General features: G+C 35.8%; 1 protein-coding gene across 1 annotated transcript; it reads right to left on the bottom strand.

Moving 5' to 3' along the window:
* Nucleotides 1-201: 201 nt before the first annotated feature.
* On the bottom strand, nt 202-4,572 carry LOC146137221 (tumor protein p53-inducible protein 11-like). The gene is made up of 5 exons (XM_083394076.1): nt 4,436-4,572; nt 2,924-3,043; nt 2,482-2,610; nt 1,749-1,902; nt 202-1,166 (listed from the first exon to the last, which is right to left on the bottom strand). Exons 1-5 carry the CDS (start codon nt 4,535-4,537, stop codon nt 1,012-1,014), a joined length of 660 nt encoding a protein of 219 aa, XP_083250202.1. The 5' UTR covers nt 4,538-4,572; the 3' UTR covers nt 202-1,011.
* Nucleotides 4,573-15,404: the final 10,832 nt, after the last annotated feature.

Genomic DNA, 15,404 nt, shown 5'->3' with positions numbered 1-15,404 from the left:
TGACTCACTTTTCACACAAAGTCCTTATACTTTTTTGGCCCTAAACACGAACTGCACATTACTTCCAAGTTATGCTGTTACAGCAACTAAAAAATGTCGTTTATCACTGTCAAACTTGAATGAGAAGTTTTGTAAAGTTAAATGTGGCAAAGACTGAAAAGTTTGAAATCCCTGCTCTAAAATGTTCAACACACATTCATTTTTTTCTTATATTGATACTTGTGTAACGACAAAACGTGTAAAAAGGCGTTGTTACGTCACAATGAAGGAACAAAGTATTATTCAGTATTTTCATTTAAAAAAAAACAAGCGCATCTTAACGCAAGTGATATTTATATGTTAAGTTGACCAAATTGCAGGAAACATAAAAACGGAAAAAATATATTGCTCCCTTTATATCGATAAAAATGGTAACAGTAAAAAACAAATAACGACGCTTCATTTATGTCAATAATAGTTCGTTCAAAATACGATAAGGGTGCAATTAAATGATATATTGCCAAATGACAAAGATAAATGTAAGGAAGAGGCTATTTACCAAGACAACAAAGTAAGTTAAGTTACTAATAATAAGTGTATGCGTTCCCAGCTAAAAAGTAATTTAATTTTATCAGTAGATAAATCATCAAATATTGCAAAACTGTTTTAAGAAGTCTATGATCACCAAGCTAAAAACCCAAAATCACTGTACAATCACTAATGGGTGTATGCGTAACCCGAGTCAGCCGGGCAAATAGCCACTTTCTAAATGTAACGGCAGTAAATTGAAACGCACATTTTCAAAACAATAAAAACTGCGCCTAATGCAGTTATTTTCACTTTTGTTGTATGACTAGGGCTTCATTATTTGTCAAATTGACTTTTTCGAAATAAGAGCTTTAACAAGAATAAGAACAACTTTCCAATTTGCCTCAGAGTCGCATTTAAGGCGACTAGCAAGACCTTCGACTCTTATCAACGTTGTAACAACGTTTGCTGATCAATGTTATACGCGCCACAAACGATAGTTTTTCAGTCTTGGTGCCGCCTAACGCCGTTCTCGCTCTTTGTGAGCGAATAATAAACGAGACAAAGAAGAACCGCTAGGAGTCGCCCGATCGTCATCCACAATACCCAAGATCCGCTAGGTGGCAGCCAAGAATCGCCGACGCTTGATCCATTTGTAGCTGAAAAGATAAATTCTATTTAAAGAGTGAAAAACAACAAGAGACATTGAGATCACAGCGTCGACTTATCTTTAAATCAATAAATCATTATTAACTTGTAGCCTACACCGAAAGCTAGATACCAGTTTATGAGTAGATGTGTGTGTGTCTTTCATTTATTATAAACTTTTTTCTTTGTGATGTAGGTCTAAAACAGTGGTCCTTAATTTTTGTTGATCGTCTACCTTTTTTACAAACGTATCAAAGCCCAGTCCTGACTATGTTGAAAATGAATAAAGAGATATTCGAAACGTTCTACTGCCTACATCTATATGTGCTTTAACATTCTTTCTTCTTATTATTACAACTTCCAACCATTAACAATAGCTCTGCATTTTAAATTAAAGTGGAATTTACCCTTACCGTTAAGAAACACAAACTCTAGCGTAGACTTGAGTCTAAAAACGACATCATAATAAGTCAAAATAGTTCCGCATTTTAAATTCAAGTAGAATTTACCCTTACCGTTGCGTAGACTAAAAAAAAACTATACTCAACACTGAATTTACGGGCTACTCGTATTTTGGGCGTCTAAGTACTCACCAGCAATCTCAAACAAGAAGTAGAAAGCCTCTACAGCGAGTGCGACTCTCACGCATCTTCGGTTACTTCGATTCCTGAATGTGCTGAGTACAAACAGAGTGGCGAGTGATAACATGGCAACACCGTACAGCTGCAGCGGGAATTGAACCAGAGCCTAGAAAGCAGAGATAAAACTAAATGTTTAACATAAAGTAAGACTATCTTGTTTCTTCCAGGCATTGTATCGATTATAAAACTGTATAGATCATCGAAATGTTGGCACAAATAATAAAATTTATGTTGGACCGTACAACTGTGGCCGGAATAGAACAAACACCTTAAAGCAGAGATGGTCCAAATATTGAAACAGAACAAGAAAATGAGAATAAACAGCTGCATTGGGAATATAGAATATCGCACAGTTTTTAAAACAACTAAAAAGTGATTCTTAACATTTTTTTACTTTATGGACCACTTAATCCGCTATTTACAACACCCCCCTAAAAAAATCCCCCCCCCAAAAAAAAAAATAAAAACACAGTAGATATCACAACGTTGTATGGTTTGTTCTAATTCATACGTACTTTGTATCAGGTATAAAAAAAACATAGACCTAGAGTCCTAGAGTGTAATGGCTGAAAGTTGCAGTTCGAAGTAGACGGCTGAAATATCAATTCTTTATAAATTATAGCGATTTTACACACGACTATTGCAATTTTGATTAGAGATAACTGTTTTACCAAAATCCAGATACCTTCAAGTTTCCGACCTCCAGTTCGGAATTATTATTTTCCGCTAGGTGTCGCACGAGGGCATCGGTGTCGAACCCGTTTGCCGAGTTCGTGAAATATCGCTGGAACCTGGGCGGGTCTATGAGGGTTATCTGCGGACAAACACACGAGTTTGTATTAAAATAGACCAGGATTTAAATAGATTGCCGATGGCAAAACAAGTTAAACGTTTGCAGACTGCCTTTAATTTTTGGGAACTGCAATGGTATAGCTAAAGAATACTATCAACAAAACTTTAAAATATGGGCATAAAAGTGGAGAATAAGTTTTACAATTTTAGGTAAAATGTAAAACTTTTTTTCTATGAAATTACTTAAAAAGAAAATACAAACTTAGACGTCACAGACACACGAAATTTGAACGACGCTATATCTGCGTGTTTAGTTTTCTTCATTTTAAACTTACCAGTCCGACACATATGAAGTAAAGGCAAGTAATCAATTGAAAAACCCTTAGTCCAGCAGGATAGTTGTCTGTGGGTAGAGTCCAAGGCTCAATCTCGTGATGGCCAAGAAGTTGACTTATCTGTCAACACCAGAAACAAGGTTACTATTTATGTAACAACAGGGTTAGGGGTTCTTAAACTGGGGTTCGTGGACTAGGCGTCTTTTTCTTGGATCGATTTAGACTCCATTTATGGTTTGACATTTTCCAGTTTTCTTCAGTTTACTTATTTTATGACGTCAGCTTTAAAAATGTAATTCCGACGCTGGTCCATGCAAACCACCCCCCAAAAAGAGGCTTGCTTAAAAACAGTTTTATCACCAGGGTTGGAAGTTTTATGAACCTTGAATTATGTTATTATTCTATATTCACGATTTAAAGATTTTTTTGAAAAAAAAAACACTGGTTATGCCTAAAAAGGAGTTTTACTTTTGCTATAAGCTTGTGATAGATTGGTTAAACCCAGGTAAAAATTTCTTTTGAACTTTTTTGTTTTATAAAGGTTGTTATCTGTGTTTCAAATGAGTTCGATACCTTGGTGTAATAACAAACATAATGAAACCATTGAAAGTTTGTAACAATTTATCAAAAAATACATTCTCAAATTAAAATCTCACCAAAAGTTAAATTCAAATTTCACTTTTTGCTTTAATTTATTGCTTTATTATGCAAATTTTTTTTAAGACATGAATTATTAAAACAGTTTTATAATAGAGCGCAGAGTGGCCGACGTAAGCAGAGGTGACAAACTATAGCGGGCCATGCACATGAGGCCCTTCGGATCATTAAGTGAGCCCCGTGAGTACTTTTTGAACTTTCGGCAAGCGTCCAAGGTGTTTGTATGTTCTGTGGAAATGAGGCGACCTCATTTTATTCCTTTGACTTAAGCTGACCGAAAATTCTTAGTCTCAACACAACAATAATCGCACAGGCTATACCCTCATACTTGTTATCATTTTGCCTAGTTTGTCTGTTAAAATCAAGAATATTAGTCCAGGTTTGTCAAACCTATGGCCTCCAGGCCGCATGCCCTCCCTTTACGTTTTTTAAAGTTTTGAGTAGACACACATGCGGCCCCCTGCACAATATCCATTTGCGCATGCTGCGCATATGAAGTGTTTACATTTAAAATCCTGTCTTAAATGGCAAAATGACGTTACGTTTAAACGTTTTCTTAAATCGTGGTATTTTCGGCGCTTGGAAATATTTGTGCGTGTGTCCAAGTCAGTTTATACTACACAATGTTCGTTGATGACGTCAGTATGTATATCTATATATAGTAAGCTAGTGCAAAAATATGATAAACATAATATTCGATTTTAAGACAGCTTGTGTTCTTAGTTATGTAATGCGTCCCGCTGACGCACTCAAATAATCACATTGCGGCTCTCTGAACCCTAATGTAATTAAGGTTATATAAGATATTCTATAAATGTAAGATATTCGGTCTTATATTTGACCTTGCCGACCCACCTTTGACCTTGGGATGTTCCCGTCGGCCCCTTCGCCGACCCCGAGAACTTTGCGACTCTTCAGTCGACTCTGGGCGCTTCTGCTGCTCGCGAAACTTGCCATTGTTACGTCACAGTTTAGTATTATTTCCTATCGCTAAAAACAATGAATGAATGGGGTTAGGTTCTATTTTGTAAACAAAGCGGCGGAAATAAAATAAAGCCGAACCAAAACGCGTCGCGTAAAATTATTAAAAAAAATAATAATAAAAACGAACAGTATGCCTTGATATTAATATTAAACTTAATTTTTAATCGAATTGTAAACACAATGCAACCTCAATCTTTACAGACTTAATATTCCTTTGTAAGATAATAATGTGTATTGTTTATTCAGAAGTCTCATACAATGGTAACTGTCGTGAGTACTTCTACGTTCAACTACAGCCTTCAACCATAACTCCCACAATATACAAATTTCACTGTGATAAAGCGACATAGAAAGGTAAAATTTTTGCAGTTTGCGTTATTAACTTAAGTCATTACAACTCTACAATTCACTGTAGGCTCCATATTATGCAATTTCACTTTACAACTGACCAAACAAAGTGGCACCTATCTCGTTGTCATTCTAACTAACGCACAACTTATCAAAACGTGCAATACAAGAACGCATTAGCACCAAGCCAAACTGCTAAGTGAGTAGCGTATGATTGATTGGTGAGTGAAAGCTTCACACAAAGCACTGAGTAACTTGTTGGAGCCAATTCTCCACGTAACTTCCTCTATTGCTCCACAAATAAATGCTGCTGCCTCGCCTCAACCCAGCGGCAGTGCTAGCTCTCTCAACTGTGTGGGCTGTTCTATAGTTGGACGATACCGTTTGCCTTTTTTGGTAAATGTGGATCAGATCAAGAGGGCGCCTTTAATTGCGGTTAATTTATTTTTTTCTAATTTGACAAGAAAGAAGGCACCACTTTTTATAACATATTTATTGTATATTGCTACCAAAAGGGGTGTTTTAAGGGTTCAATAAAACAATTTGGTACACACGTACGGCTTTTAAAAGGGGTAATTTATTTATTTTTAGGCAAAAACATGAATATTACTTTTTTCTCTTTTGATTTTAAATGTAATTATTATACTTGTGACCATTAAACTAAAAGTTGAAAAATAGCACAACATTTTACGAATATATTTTTAAAGCAAAAGGAAAAGTATTTAAGATAAAAAAAGAACAAATATATAGCGCTAACTGAGACACATTATCATGAGTATCTGGGAACACTTTGCGGGGAATATAGCATACCACTGTGACTGAAGCAATTTACTATTTTACAACAAGAGTTGACAAAAAATGATGCGTAAAAACGTGCTGAACCCATTTGAACTCAGGCCAGCATTCGCAATTACACAGCGTTACTAAATACTTCCATGTTACAAGATACAGAGTCTCAAATCAATAATTTAGTTTTATTTACTCTACAAATGCATCAGGCCTATTAAACTTATACTTTTGCATTGAAATAGTTCAGTGTTTCTCAGCTTATGAATCGCATACCAACATTTATACGCCGTTTAATGTGGTTAGTTTGCTTAGGATTTAACTTTCACTTAAGTCAATGTTTCCAAATTACTTAACTTAATTAATTCAGACAACTAACATGACTGCATGGCACCTGAATTAATTTCAAAATAATGTGCTTACAAGTTACAACGCTGCATATAGAGCTACATAAAGCACTACAGCAGTGGACATAGTCATTCTGATCTCATGAAGTTTAGAGCCCAATGATGTGTGGGTTGAGCCAGTTTTAGAAATATTTCGTGAGTTCCAACTTTATGAATAGACTTTCCTTCCTACTTTGTGATGACTTTATGGGTAGGTTGCGTTTTTTACCAACGCATGTTCAACGTATTTAGTGGGATGGTGAAAGTTTGATTAAAAGTAGCTATTTCATCACGTGCTGTGCAATTTAGGCATTTGCGTAGTTTCACGTGAATATACTTCATAGAGAGGCGCAATTCATATCTTTGAAGCTCTTTAAACGTAAATTTAAGCAAATTGTCCAGTCCAACAATAGACAAGTAAAATTAATATGCAACCGAAAGTGTTTTTTTAATAAGGTTTTCATTAAACCTTTAAAAGAAATGTCACTTTCAACAACATAATTGAATCTAAAATGTAATCCTCGTAATAATACTGGGCTTTACGAGAGTACCTACATTCTGGATTATATAAATTGTTTTAGCCTACTTCCATACCTCTGTACATATGCATACAACAACCATAAAGAATTAATTCCTTAACGGACTGAGTAAAGTACATAAGGTGAACTATTACGAGGGTGTAAATATATCAGTCTGTCTTAATGAAAGTGTCAACTCGCTAATACAGGTCACAGGTTTATCCCAATACTCTGGGGAAAACCCTAATGTGATCTCCGACTTGCTGAGCAGACGAAACACCTCAACACTGTCTCTCAACCTTTTAAGCAGTGACTCACTCAAATACTAAGCATAAGAATAAGAGCGAAGCTTGGGCAAACATTTATTTTTACTAAATGTTTGAAAAGTGAAATCATTATAAGGAAAAGAGCATCAGTTAATTCAAGTTTAACTATTACGCGGCGTATCTTCGTATATCAATTTTCTTATAGTTTTGGAGGCATCTTGCTCAAGCATGTAAAGTACTGCAGTCCGAGACCCAACTAAATTAAACACCGACACAATTTTGAACCGTTTTAGGGCGCCGACCACTGCGTGAGAGTTTCGACCTCAGGCCAGTTGTTCTTTAACTTTTTTACCGAGCAAAACCCTTTTGCTTTTTTAAATGATAGTGGACCTTATTAATCTTTAAAACAAAATAAATTTAAAACAAGGAATTCGTTTAAGTTGTCATACAATAATTACTTAACCTTTTATATATGTATTCATACAATCTTACTGTACAGAAGCAGTAACTGATCTATGATCATTCTAATTCAGTGAAAATAACGTGCCCCTAATTATTCAATCAAGTTTGATAACAACTGGTTTAGACTTCTACTGATCTGCTTACTGACATAGTTTTCTTTATGAGTTGTTGCTTTTTATTACTTTTTAGCAAGGGAGAAACGCTTTTGGACCCTAGACTTTGTATTTTTATTCAAAATAATCTAAGTATACCAACAAATGTTCACGGCTTGTGTTTCATAGCACGTTTGCACACAATGTGCGCGTCTAAAAATATGCGCAAACCCAGTGCATCTGTAGTGGCGTGCAGTCTAGAAACCAGCATTACCACGCCACGCTTAGTTTCGTTGCTAAACATATACTAACTTCCGTTGCACAGTCAGCAATACTTTGATTTCCGTCAACTCAGTTAAAATAAGCCCTGAACTAAGAGGAAGTTCACCCAAACAGCATTAATCATCAGGCAGTGTAACGCCGAGACACCACATCTATATATGGCATTGTTTTGCCCGTTATTCGTCACTTCCCTTTTTAGTACGTCGTTTAGTTTAGACTTCCTTGAGTTGAACGTGACATTGAGCAAATCAAGCAACTGGTTATTGTAACGAGGTTTGTTTGTACAAGATACAGATTACTTGGGTACACTATGCACGGATCTGTAATGTAGCTTAATAATAAATTTCAAAGCCAAGAAGGTCTAGTAGACGACAGCATCTTGATTAGGACGTTTCGATACGAACTTCTATCATCCTTTTTGGCTTGAAATTTATTATTAAGATACAGATTAGATGTGAAAATCACTCCAACTCCAATTTTTCAGCAGTTATTAAACAACTACACAATCTTTTTGTAGCGGTGGCGATACATTTTAATCCGATCTGATACCCGATATTTTAATCAAAATGTATCGGGATTTGATCCGATAACACATGACGTCATTGCTACGTTTAAACACGCAAAATAGATGGAATTGAAACGAGGTGATTTTATCAGGGTTATTAGGCTGAAATTGGATTTAGCGTAAAGCGCAATTAATTTACCCCAATAAGTAAGATTGACTCTAAACAAGATTCCCCCAAATAAAAAAGCTCGAGAAATAGGAAGACGTGACTAATATTAATTAAAATCGAACTTATTGGTGCTATTGTCTTATGATCTGTTCGCTTTTAAAATGGTAAAAAAAATTGGGTCTATAAAAATTGGCCTTATACTGTATTTAGATGGCCGCGAAAATAAGTTGGGAAACAGAAATATAATTTGGAGCATAATGGTTGTAGATGGTAGTAGGACGTAGTAAGAATATCAAAGCCCTAAGCAGATTGTACCTCGTCTTGAAACGTTGTGAATGAGCTTCAGTCTGCAGTCTGTTACGAGTCGGAGACAACAACATTAGAAGCATCCCGCAAACTCACTAGGGACTGGGGTTAAATATAAAGACGTTTCGGATTACTTTGAAAAACACTCCCAAGAGCTTTGAAATGCAATTTCTGATGACGTTTTGTTAAAAAACGTCGCACAAACTAAAACATTTAGCCCACGAGTTAAAAAAAACGTGCTTAATGAAAAAAAAAACACGAAAGTATGCGTTTATTCTTAATTTCTTAATTGTTAAAAAAAGTTTTTCGTCTTAAGGTAAAAAAACACTTGCTTTTTTGTAATTTGCCTCTTAAGGCTGAACTTCTGAATATTTTTTTGAAATATTAAAAATACAAAATCAGTGAAGTCAGTAACTTTAGTTTTAGTATAACTTAAATGACATGCAGAAGTAGCAATAAAATAGCAGTAGTAATCGTAGATATCCAATATCTGGATTAGCAACATCAATTTAAACTCTGGCTAAACTAAAACTTACCGACCAATAAGCACAAAATGTTCTTTAGAGTCTAGAAAACCATCTATTTTTCCACTTCATTTACATAAAAATCGTGCAATTCCTCACTAAAAAAGTACGATTCCACGTTGTGCTAGCTGACCCCTCCTATAGAATCGCATTTTAGCTTCTCTCGGGAGAACATGTATAACTTGAGAACCACAGGCTTAACATGTTCACATGAAGGGTGCTTAAAGGCAGTACATGGCTTCTAAAACATTCCAGTTTGAGATGTAAGGTTTTTTTTTGATAAATTTGACTTTCAAAAGAAAAATTAGATTTTATAATAAAATTGTAGCATTTGTGTAAAATAGATGTGTATCTACTTGTGATTCCCAGTTTAATAAGCTCCGTTCTAGGCTGTAATAACGTACGTAATAACTGCTAATAACTCCCTCGTGCTACAACAACGCATTTCAAGTCACGTACGCGATTGATGTGTTGACTCGCAGCGAAATAACCCCCTAAACTGGTCGACAATCACCAGGGGGTCCGACAAAAACAAAAGCGTCATAGTCCGATAATATCGGATAGCAGCCGATACAATATACCAAGTGGTAGAGTCGCTATTCGTCCGATACTAGAGTGGTATCGTTACTCGTCCGATACTATCGAGATATTCGTAACGTTCACAAAATGCTGCCTACCTGTATGGGCTTTCATATTCATTCTACATCTAACTGTAACCTCCAGCCATTATCTGAAGATTTATTTGAAATGTTCACAAAATGCTACTTAGTTATGTATAGACTTTGATATTCTCACTACGTCCAACTACAACCTTCAAACATTATGCCCCGAAGTTTATTGTCAGATGTTGAAAATAAATTAATAAATATTCAAAACGTTCAAAATCTTAACTTCAAAATTTACAAAACTTTGTCAAACAAAAAGAAACAAGGTTAATTTTTGGATGAAGACAAATTAATCCGAAAAATCACGCACTGTCATAAAAAAGTAAAACTTGGTTTAAAATCGTAAGGAAATTTAGAGGAAGTTTTGCGCTATTGTGACGTCACAAGGAAAGCGCACACCTCATAATGAAACCACAATTATGACGTAATGTTACTTCCTCAAAGATTGGGTGGATGTTATGAAAATACGCGCCATACGTGACTCCTTTGTTATGCACATTTATGAGGCATTTTAGGTTTTTTGTTTGTTATACATCAAAAACTTAGAATATTTTCAACACTTTTTGTGCATAAGCAAAAAAATCGGGATTTGTGTTACTTTACTGCGTAAGTTCATAGCTGAAAAGGTAAATTTCCCCTTTACTTAAATCATTTAGCCCAGTGTCGATCATTATTGTGTTTTTTTGCGATTTTAGCGCTGGTCTAGGATCCTACAAATTTTTTTATAGTAACGAAACGAGTTGGTAAATTAGAATGAGAAACAAATATAAGAGAATAAATAAAATATTAATACTTGACGCACCCTAACCAGCGCCGCGAAGTTTGCCATTCTTTACTTGACAAAGAATATAGTTTTATACTACACGGTTTATTTTCAAGAACTACTTATGCTTTTTTAACAAGGCGAAAAATGCATTGCTCCTACAAGCCACCGAAATAAATAAAACTTCGATCAATTGTAGTTTCAAAGCCCAAAACCAACCCCTGTGTATACAGCTTGAAAAATACCCGACGGCATTGTATCGGCCAAACAAGTCGAAGTTGCGTTTGCGGTCAACCATTGATCAATGGCTCTGACGGTGATCGGAAAGCACTCAAGTTACCAACTCGAAGCTGATTGCTGCGAAAAGCAGACTGGATACGACTGGTTTCTGTACTTAGGCCTACATCAAATTGGAACACCTCTTAAGGATGTTTAACCTCCTGGTAAACGTTTGGATTTAGTTCGTCGTACGATCGGTAATATTAAATTAAATCCATCAAGTCCCCTACATTGAACTAATGGTAATTAAAAGTGAGGGTTCTATGGGTCCAGTTTTCTGTTTTTTTGCGTTTGTTTTAATTGAGTTGTTTTAGCAGAAAAAATCTATCTGAAAGAAAATACATTCACGCAAAAACTTTTTTTCGATTTTTTAAATAATGAACCAACTAGCCAAACATTATTGACTCCGAATATTATAAACACACAAGCTTTATAAATTACGTAGCAACCAGCCTTTTTGAGTTCTTTGTGTTAACTAACATAAGTGTAGCTAGGAAAGGACCACAAAGGCAAAAATGGTTCAAATATTATACACTAATAATATTTAAAGTCGATTTATATAATATGTGAGGTAGCAGCTTCCGTGCAAAGTTATTAAAATGCAGTTTACCTATTTAGCGTATCTTGTCTTTCTCTGCATTGATAGGCGGTGTACCAAGCTAAATATACTCTTACCAGTTCCGATTTAGCCGTCATATGGCATCACCAACACAAAGTTATACCATTATTATTTATCACGCCGTTCAAATGTATTTTTCGCTAGCCCTTTAAAATAAAAATGCCAAACAACAGGGCAATGATAAGCCTAAACCAAAGGAGGGGTCAGCAAATTGCCAACCCGACCACCCCTAAGGTACCTTGGCCCTCAAAAAATACCTTCACTAGTTCCGGTTCAAAAAATTTCCCCCACTTAAACATTTTTGACTGGCAACGCCACTGATCGCCAACCACGTGCATTAGGTTCTGACAAAACTGTAGCCTACTAACCCTACCCTACTAGTAGCGAAATGAAGGAGCAACACGTAATAAGAATATCAAAGCACATACAGAAGTAGGTTGCATTTTGAACGTTTCGAAAAAGTCTTTATTAATTTTTCAACATTCGAAACGTTCAAAATGATACCTACTTCTGCATGGGCTTTGATATTCTTATTACGTGTTGCTACAACCTCCAACTATTATGCTCCAAAGGAGCAACAGTTTTAACGTGTCAACTAATAAGTCACCCATCTAACTTACACGCTACAGCTGCCTAAGCGTGAAAGTAATCGACTGTTGAGCAACATGTATAACACGTGCATCCATAAATCACTAACACGGTATGACAGCATATGCCTGTTATCAATAACATTTGCAAATACGGCATAACTGAGTTCTTAGGGGAACGCTACTGGTTATTATTAGGCTAGATTAGAGCAATAATTTTAGGGCACAATAAATTAACCAATATACGAAGTGGTATGACAGTGTTCTCAACCTTTTTCGTTCCGAGCCTAATACAAGAGTGTGTATAACATTGACTATTTGCACCATTTCAAGTAGGGAAACGCAGCGTATTTGTGTTAAAAAAACAACAAATCACTGTAGTATTGCAGCACATGTTATCCACTATATTTCCACTGGCAAAACGCTACTACACTACACATATGCATCCGGTATTTGGCAAAATGGTACGACATTTGATGCACGCAAAACACAACTTTAAGCATTGATCATAAGCCACTGTCCATGCAGCCTATGTCTTGTACTACAGTAAATTGGTACTGAGTAAAATCAGCGTTTGACCAGCTATTAATGCACTATACATGTAGATCTAGTATTTCGCCATTCTGTACAGTGTTCTGGCTTCTTTATGGAAAGCACGTCTCATAATGTGCTTCTATAAATCACCCAGCGAACCGACGTCGTAAGCTTTCTAATTTAGAGCATAAAAACTTGAATGCAGTAAACATTTACTCCTTTGTACAAAAGCCATTTGATCTGCCAGCTATACATACATTATAAAAGTCTTGCGCATCTATATCACCCAACTGTCCAGCGGACAGCCAAGTTATGGCAGGCCTCAGCTGAAGTAAGCTTTCTAATTTAGACACATAAAAATCAAACTAATGCATTTCGTTTTACAAAGCCATAAATTGTACAAACCTCATGCAAATCTTGTAAATCTATAAATCAACCCGGGTGGAGCACGAAATGGCAGCCTAAGTCATAGTTCTAGTAAGCTTTCTAATTAATTTCACCCGTAAAAGTCCTGGACAAAACCAGTTTTGATAAAGCCCTGTAGTCCCTAACATCATACATAGCAAAAGCCTTGTAAATCTATAAATCACCAACGTCCAGCAAGTTATGGCTTCTAATAAAGCAGAATGAGCGATGGTGCATCTCACGAAGCACGAGGCACTCGTATTAGTCAACTTACTACAGCAGCAAGTAGACACAAAGCAAGTGGATGATACACGAGCCTGCAGACCCTGCACAACGGAAACAATCGTCCTACTTTTGCAAGGGAGCTTCGAAGCCTGTCAAGTCTTACAGCAGAGGTCCTCAACTTTACAGCGTTCTGTGTACTTTTAAAATAAAAAGGACGTATAATAAGAATATTTCAAAGCAAATATAGAAGTAGGACAAGTAACGTTTTCAACGTTTTGAATAACTCTTTATTAATTTTCAAAAAAAGAGTTATTTTAAATGTTCACAAAATGCTACGACTTCTGTAAATGTTTTGATAATAGTCATTCTACGTCTTTCTACAACTTCCAACCATTATGCTCCAAAAAGGGCGCACATTTTCTGAAAAAAACATATTATTATAACTTAATAATTAGCTAAACTGCACAACAGAAACAACACAATACTATCAGTTTTCGGGTGGTGCTGTTAATTTAAGTCTCGTATTCCTATTTGCAATACAAAGTTTATTTTTCAAGAAGACAGAAACGCGTCACACTTATACATCTCCCAATGCATATCATCTGAGAACCAGTGAGCTATTTCCTGTGTACTATAGTATAAGAGTTCAATAAAGTAGCTTCACAAAGCTAACAAAATCAAATAGTTTTAACTGTTTTTGCAACAAGATATACACCCACCAATTCCGTTTTTTGTCCAAATAAACGGCTTTTTTAATAGCACGAGTAGCCAAAATACCCGGGTACCACAATATGGCCAACTCGACACTTTTTTGTGTATTTTAAACTTTGACGACTTAACCGTTTCAAAAGCCAATTTTGTCAGAAAAGAGAATATTTTTTCGCTCTAACTTCTCAAACTAGAAAAAGTCTGATTCAAAAGACAACAACATATTTTGCGCGACAAAACATCGTCTTATTTAATGCAACCTCAGTGAAAGATGCGCTAAACTTCAATCATTACTCAAGAAACATTGATTTTATTATTTAACAAATAATAAACAAATTATGAACGCAACAATTATAAAACGTGCTCTGCGCTAATACTCGATTTATGATGTTAAAGCAGTTTTTCTAAACATATTTTTACAACGACCTAACTACTAAGTGTCAGTATAACTGTGAAGCTTTGGCGACCCATTCCTCCACACACGCTTTACAAGCTTTAAGTGCATCACACAAACAATACAGTAGCATGAAAAAGTTGAAATTTAGTTGATATGAGCTATGACTTTACATTGGTTTCGCAATTTTTTCAAATTTTTGAGAAATCTTTCTCAGAACCGATTAAATGAATGTAACCGTGTCAATTACTGCAGTCGGCGGCCAAATTTTGACCCGCGACCAATATGTTGAGAAGCACTGCTTGCTTTTAAACTTAGTGTTAATGTGCTAAACTTTAAGCTCGATTTATGCCACTGCCTAAATTTACGTTGTACTGATGCTACTATCTGCTGACAACGTAAGCTATCAGCGTTCCCCAAGGATAGCGCCATATATAGCCTATACTAAGCGACTTACGTACAATGACATTTGTAGCCGCTTTGATGTCGATCTGACGTTAGCGACAAAACAAGACAAGCTTCCTTGTCGGGCAAATCACGGGAAAGAGAGGATATAATTGCCCGGAAAAGCCAACAGCGACGTTGATAGCGTTCTGACTATTCGCAAGGACGTTTTAAAATGCCCTGGCTCTAATTTTGAACAAAAAAGTAGCTATAGTTGCTTACAAACTTAAAGGTCTATGTTTTGTTATTTCAATGTGTAGGCCCTGACGTAGAATAAAATAGATATTTTTTAAAAGCCGTAGCGAAATTTTGAACCACTGGTCATCATAAACGTGGTATACTTCCTTGTAATATAACAAAACTTGTAAGTTGCATCATATTTCATGCAGCACGTTCTAGAACATTCTATAAACACTTACTATATACCACCAGTGTTTCGAAAAAAAAAATTCTCGGCTCCCTAAATACTAAGCATAAGTATAACGCGACTCAATTCTATTCGATTAACCTTTTGAAACTAAACAAAACTGAAGTCTTGTGAGTAGAAAATATTATCATGATCAATCTCTTCGC

This window comes from Ascidiella aspersa, chromosome 7 (assembly GCF_963924565.1).
Source record: "Ascidiella aspersa chromosome 7, kaAscAspe10.2, whole genome shotgun sequence".
NCBI classification, from domain to species: domain Eukaryota; kingdom Metazoa; phylum Chordata; class Ascidiacea; order Phlebobranchia; family Ascidiidae; genus Ascidiella; species Ascidiella aspersa.
This window is presented reverse-complemented; position numbering and strand designations above follow the sequence as displayed.

Excerpts from the sequence above, each read along its gene's own strand:
- LOC146137221 (XM_083394076.1), bottom strand. The coding sequence starts at position 4,537 with ATGGCAAGTTTCGCGAGCAGCAGAAGCGCCCAGAGTCGACTGAAGAGT. Across the intron at positions 3,044-4,435 it reads GGAACATCCCAAGGTCAAAG|ATAAGTCAACTTCTTGGCCA; the intron begins GTGGGTCGGCAA and ends TGGTGTTGACAG. Across the intron at positions 1,167-1,748 it reads CTTCTTGTTTGAGATTGCTG|CTACAAATGGATCAAGCGTC; the intron begins GTGAGTACTTAG and ends TTATCTTTTCAG.